Source organism: Microtus ochrogaster, unplaced genomic scaffold (assembly GCF_000317375.1).
Source record: "Microtus ochrogaster isolate Prairie Vole_2 unplaced genomic scaffold, MicOch1.0 UNK120, whole genome shotgun sequence".
Taxonomy (NCBI): Eukaryota; Metazoa; Chordata; class Mammalia; order Rodentia; family Cricetidae; genus Microtus; species Microtus ochrogaster.
The window spans coordinates 197816-204367 of NW_004949218.1; the positions used below are offsets into that span (position 1 = coordinate 197816).

Sequence of the window (6552 nt, forward strand, 5' to 3'; positions counted from 1 at the left end):
CAGGCAGGCAGGCAGGCAGGCAGGCAGGCAGGCAGGCAGGCAGGCAGAGGTAGTGATTTATGCCTCATGTAATCCAGCACTCAAGAAGCTAAAGCAGGAGGCTTGTGGATTAACAGCCAGCCCTGGGCTACTGATGATTAAGTGGCAGGTCAACCTGGGGAACATGAGATCTGGGCTAAATAAATAAATAAAATTAGTATGTCGCTGAATGGGTGACACAAGCTTGTAATGCAGAGCTAGAAAGGCTGAGGCAGGAGACCTACTAGTTCATGGTGAGTCTGAACTAAGCTGCACTTCAAGTTCCTGGCCAGCATGAGCTACATAACAAGATCCTAGCTCAAAAATAGAAAGTGCATAGATTAACAGATCCCTGGAAAATACATTAGAAACTGTCAACTTGCTTGGATCTGTGAAGGGAAATGGAAAGAAGTAGGTGGAGAAACAGGGAAAAGAGAGATACATACATCCTTTCTCGTCTTTCCAAGTCATTTCTGTTCATGTACCACCCATTCTTAAACAATTTCAGAGAATAACATAATTCAATCTCACCTTAAATCATTTTTGTGGAACAAAGTAGAGAACAAAATTAAGAAATAGCTTACTAGACTTCTGATTCAGGAAGTGCAGTTGAAATGCACAGGGAGCAGGGAAGGTAAGTGTCCAGGTTCAGTCACAAATGCAGACCCAGACATGTAGCAACAAATGACACCAACGCACCTCTAGGTTTATTAAGCCTACAAAGATGGAATGTCCACGTTGGTCTATTATACGGTAAAGCTGGAAGTGAAATCTCTATTTTGAAACAAGATTCGGAGAAAGGCTGATCAATATGTGAAAAGTTCCATTCACGTATGCTGAGAAGCAGCTAGAAGTTGTTACACCTGTCCTGATATACTGGAAGAGTGGAAGGAGGCATCTAAGAGATTCAAATTTTCAGGGGTTTACCATGTGTGGGTATAAAATCCAAATTCACACTCCCTGCATAGTCCCCTAATATAATCTCATACATTAGCATTTGATGGAATAAAACGGTGAAGCAGGGCTCTTCAGCAATATTCTACCAGGGAAACGTCAACCTGAAGTATCTGCACATGAAACTCCCTTCATGAGACCCAGGTGTGACACACAGGAGACGGTCATGGCACAGTAAGAAAAGACGCTGCTGAAGAGGAGAAACCCTTTACATCACCTGGGTTACCCCTTCCCAGCCCCAGACAGACTCTCCGACCCCTAAAAACCCTAGTTCTAGTCTAGTACCCACTGACTAAATCTTTCAACCTGCCCTTGCCCTAGATAGGATTCATAAACTCTGTGATATGAACTGAAATTTAGTTGCCTGCAAAGACTTGAATTGCATACAAACCTCAGGAGCAGAGGTGGGGGCTACAGGGGTTAGTGCTGCATCAGCCACAACAATCAGAAGGTTCCAGTCTGGGGCTAAGGCGTTCCTGGAGATCACAGGCTATAACCCAGGCTGCATTTTCAAGTTATCTGTCTTTGAAGTCCAGAGATTCTTGTTTTGCTTGGTTAGTTTTACTCTTGATGTTGGGTTCGTTTTTTTCTTTCATTCTTCTTCAATGTATTTTTCAGTTCCAGGACTTGTGTTGGATTTTTTGTTTTAAATTTTAATCTGTTAACTATCGCTGATGAAATCTCTGAACTGTTTTCTGTATTTAAAGTTTTCAGCTTCCTCAAAGCAGCTATCTGAAATTCTTTGTTAGGTTCACATACTCTATCTTGCTAGGGCCAGTAGGGGATGACTTTTGTCCTTTCAGTGTGTCACAGCTCCTTGGCCTTTTCCCTGTCTACCCCCAGGTCTGATCCTTGCTACTTCTATCTGTTTGTAATGAAGTAGATGTCTGTTTTCAGTCCTTGCAGTCTGGCATGCTAGGTAAGTACTCTATGATCAAGTTACACTTTTAGGCTTAATAACTAAAATTCTGAAAACAATCATCCTTGTTTTCAAATTTCCTGAAAAGTACTTAATACAACACCCTTGTTAAAATAATTACAAAAGGTATGAATTAGAAATTTTCAGGCATATTAAGGATTCAAGTTTATCACCAATGTGCTCACTACAAGTAAGGCATCAGAAAACAGCCTGTCAAACAGAATGCCCACCATAATAGCCTTTGACTACTTACTTGTATCTTTGGTACCCAATACTGTGGCTGACAGCACAGCAGCATTAAAAAGTACTGAACACAGGCTGGAGAGATTCAGTAAAGAGCCTGTCGCACAAGGATGTTGGTTCCAGTACCAACTGATAAGGTGGAACACACACACATCTATAATCTCATCTCTGGGAAGGCAGAGACAGGAGGATCCCTGGGACTTGCTGGATAGCCATTCTGAGGCAGGCAGGGAGCTCAGTTTTAATTAGAAACCTTGTCTCAAAAATTAAAAAGGAATATGATCACAACATCACAAAACCCTCCACAAACAATCTGTCCTGCCTGCTAGAAGTGCTCAGAATTTGTGGGAGTGGCCAGCCAATGTCTGGTTTAACTTGAGGTCTATGCCACAAGAGGAAGCTCCTACCCCACACTGCCTAGATGGCCAGGAACAAGAGACTGGTTACTAGGGAAGAACTAAACACGAATGATTTTTTAAAAAAAAAATTTAAAAAAAATAAAAAACAACAACAGAAGCAACGAAATGATTCCTAATGATATTCTGCTATACTCCTTGTTCAGTCTTCATCAGAGTCTTTCTCCAGCAGCAGAAGGGAGCAGGTGCAGAGGCCTATACCAGAAAACCCCATGGACAAGGGGGAGAAGAGACTGTAGGAGTCAGAGGGGAAGGAGATCACCAGGAGCATGAGTAGACTGTCACCTAATAATTCATTGCTCATTATTACTTCTGTTACCACATCTGTCTCTGTTGTGGGATATGTGCACAATGGGTAAAGATACATTATTGCTATGACTGGTTTAATTAAAGAGCTGGATGGCCAATAGCTGGGCAGGAGGTACAGGAGTACTTCCCGGCAGAGAGAGGGAGGAGGAGTTGAATCTAGGCACACTAAAGACACTACAGAACAAGTTAGATACACAAAATGGGCGAGAGATAAAAGTCACATAACAAAACATAGACTTAAAAAATGAGTTAATTTCAGCAATAAGAGCTAGTGGGACAAGCCTAAAATAAGGTCAAGCTTTCATAATTAATAAGTCTCTGTGTTGTTATTTGGGAGCTGACAATCCAGAGAAAAATCCAACTACATTGTCTCTTCTACTGTTGAACCAAGTTTTGTAAGCTACTTAGCCATTGTAATATGCTTCTGGTCAAATCACCTGTGGGAGGGCTAGCTCGCCAAAACAATAAACAAAACAAACAAGACAGCTATTCTCCCTTCATACTTCTTGTACCCAACAAGCCATTCAGTTTTGGCATACTCCATGGTACAGTGCTATCTATCTTAGGACAAGTATCATTATGCCATTTAAAAGTATATTCACGTGGCCAATATCAAAAACACTGATGACAACTTATGCTGGAGAGGATGTGGGGAAAAGGGAACACTTCTGCATTGCTAGTGGAATTGCAAGCTGGTATAACCCCTTTGGATGTCAGTGTGGCGACTTCTCAGAAAATTAGGAAACAACCTTCCTCAAGACCCAGCAATACAACTTTTGAGTAATATATCCAAAAGATCTCAATCGTGCCACAAGGACGTGTCCTCAACTATGTTCATAGCAGCTTTGTTTGTCATAGCCAGAACCTGGAAACAACCTAAATGCCCCTCGATCAAAGAATGGATAAGGAAAATGTGGTGCATTTACACATGGAGTATACACAGCAGAAAAAAAATGATGACATCTTGAATTTTGCAGGAAAATGGATGGAGCTAGAAAACATTATTTTGAGTGAGGTAACTCAGACACAGAAAGACAATTATCACATGTACTCACTCATAGGTGGTTTTTAAACATAAAGCAAAGAAAGCCAGCCTACAAACCACAATTCCAGAGAATTTAGACAACAATGAGGATATTAACAGAGACTTACATAGATCTAATCTACATGGGAAGTAGAAAGTAGAAAAAGACAAGATCTAGTAAGTAAATTGGGAGCATGGGGACCTTAGGGGAGGGTTTAAGGGAGGAGGGGAGAAGCAGGGAAGGGAGCAGAGAAAAATATAAAGCTCAATAAATATCAATAAAAAAAGAAAACATAAAAAAAAAGTTAAGCGTTAAAAAAAAAAGTATATTCACGGCCAGGAGGTAGTGGCACATGCCTTTAATCCCAGCACTCAGGAAGCAGAGACAGATAAATCTCTGTGAGTTCGAGGCCAGCCTGATCTACAAGAGCTAGTTCAAAGACAGCTAAGACTGTTACACAGGGGAACCCTGTCTCGAAAAACAAAAAACAAATTTTTTATTCACTTGGAATCACAGTTTCTGTAAGTACCTCACACATAAAGTCATAGAAAAAAATGCTTGTTGTTGTTTGAGACAGGGTTTCTCTGTGTAGCCCTGGCTGTCCTGGAATTCACTCTGTAGGTCAGCCTGGCCTTGTGAATTCATATAGATCCACCTGCCTCTGCCTCCAGAGCTTTGGGTTTACAGATATATGCCACAACTGCCTGGAAAAATAAGCCTTGTTTTAAAACCTCAGATTTTCAAAAGTTCTATCTCCAACCTATTACTCCCATTTCCAGGCACTCGTTAATTAAACAACAGCCTCATGACTAAGTTTACTTTTGCAAAACAATAATTAAAAATTTTAAGTCTAGGAGAAATTTTGGGATACTTACAGATGTCTGGGACATACTTGACTGCTGTGTGACACTTCCTGTCGGGGATGTAGCTGGCCTTCCACTGGACAAGCTTGCCTAGAATAAGAAAACTATTGTAATATGTCTGTAAAAACATAAAGCTAAAAACTTCCTGGGGGGAGGAGGGAACAAACTCTTCCTTGAGTCACAATAATACAAAACTACAATAAAAATTCTCAAGTCTATCTATGAAACAAATCATTTTATGTTCAACATGGCTTGACCCTGGTCATTTTTTTTAAAAGAAAAAAACAAAGGTGAAAACAAATGCCACACTCACTGGTCTTACTTCTACATTTCTGTATGGATTGGTTTTATGTTACTGCACACATGTGCTTAACAGAACACAACTTCTACCATGTGGGTCCAAGGAACCAAACTCAGTTCATCACATCTATCTGTTGCCAAGCATAGCAGCAGGTGCATTTACCCTCTAAGCCATCTCAAAGACCCTAATCATGCTTTATTAGCTGCACTCTCATAATGTATACTATGTTGGTAAATTGTCATATGTTGTCTGAGTTCACTGAGCACTTAGCACTAGAAGTAGGATTGCCCCCTACAAACGTCAGCCCCAAGCATGTTTCATTATGTCAAGTGTCTACTGAGTCTCCTTGCCTGGGAATGAGCTGGACCTCACAAACTTTGTGATAGAAGGGAAGAAAGAAGCAAATTAGCCCAAGAGAAGAAAACATAAACCATTCCCATCAGATATTATTATTGTCTATTCCATGAAATAAAAGTGCTCAAACTGGGGCTGGAAAGATGGCTCAATAGTTAAGAGAGCTACTCTTGCAGATGGAGCAGGGTTGGATTCCTAGCATTCATGGACAGTGGCTCACAACTGCTTGTCACTGCAGCTCCAGGGGATCCAATGCCCTCTTCTGGCCTCCACAGGCTCTGGCATACAGGTGAGCATACAAACACACACATATACATAAATAAATAATAAAGGGGGCTGGAGAGATGGCTCAGCAGTTAAGAGCATTGCTTGCTCTTCCAAAGGTCCTAAATTCAATTCCCAGCAACCACATGGTGGCTCACAGCCATCTGTAATGAGGTCTGGTGCCCTCTTCTGGCCTGCAGGCATACACGCAGACAGAACACTGTATACATAATAAGTAAATAAATAAATATTTTAAAAATAAATAAATAATAAAATACTTAAATATGTAAATATTAAAATAAAAGGGAAAGAAAAGCTGGAAGTTTGGTCATAGAGGAAAGGGTGTAGGTGGGGCTCAACCACACAGAGAAAACTCTAGATGACTCTTTCTTTGCTGTTTTTTGTTGGAGTCTGTAAGTACCAATTTGATGATGTTATCTTTATACATTACTATGCATTCTTTTACTTGGAAGCCTCACCCAACAGGATACTCTGCTCCAACTGGCCATGTCCACTGAGAACTTCAGCTAGTTGGATGGGTTTTTGCTGGTTTTGCAAATTCCTATCTGATATTACTTTTCTGCTCTGTTATTTGTGCTGGTACTTGGGAGTCTTACCTGACGGGATACTCTTCTTAACCCAGGGCGTTCCATTAGGAACTCCAACTGACAGCCTCAGTGGGGCTTGCTTTGCTGGCTATTTTGACCACCTAATTTGATGTTTTTATTTCTACCTATTTATCTATACTTTACTTTCGCTTACTATCTACTTAACAAACTCATTCATTCAAAACATAAAATAAGCCAGGTGGTGGTAGGGCACACCTTTAATCCCAGCAGTCGGGAGGCAGAGGCAGGTGAAGCTCTGGGTTTGGGGCCAGCCTGGT

General features: G+C 40.9%; 1 protein-coding gene across 6 annotated transcripts in view; it reads right to left on the minus strand.

Annotated features, from left to right (window-relative positions):
• The window catches only part of Phc3 (polyhomeotic homolog 3), a 61025-nt gene that overhangs the window by 44536 nt on the left and 9937 nt on the right, over nucleotides 1-6552 (minus strand). For all 6 annotated transcript variants that reach the window (XR_001229533.2, XM_005371675.3, XM_013355376.2 and 3 more), the window contains exon 4: nucleotides 4760-4837. Coding sequence is in view for 5 of the 6 variants with exons in the window: in XM_005371675.3 (XP_005371732.1) it covers nucleotides 4760-4837 (78 nt within the window). In the remaining variant the exon portion in view is untranslated. The remainder of the gene's footprint in view (nucleotides 1-4759; nucleotides 4838-6552) is intronic.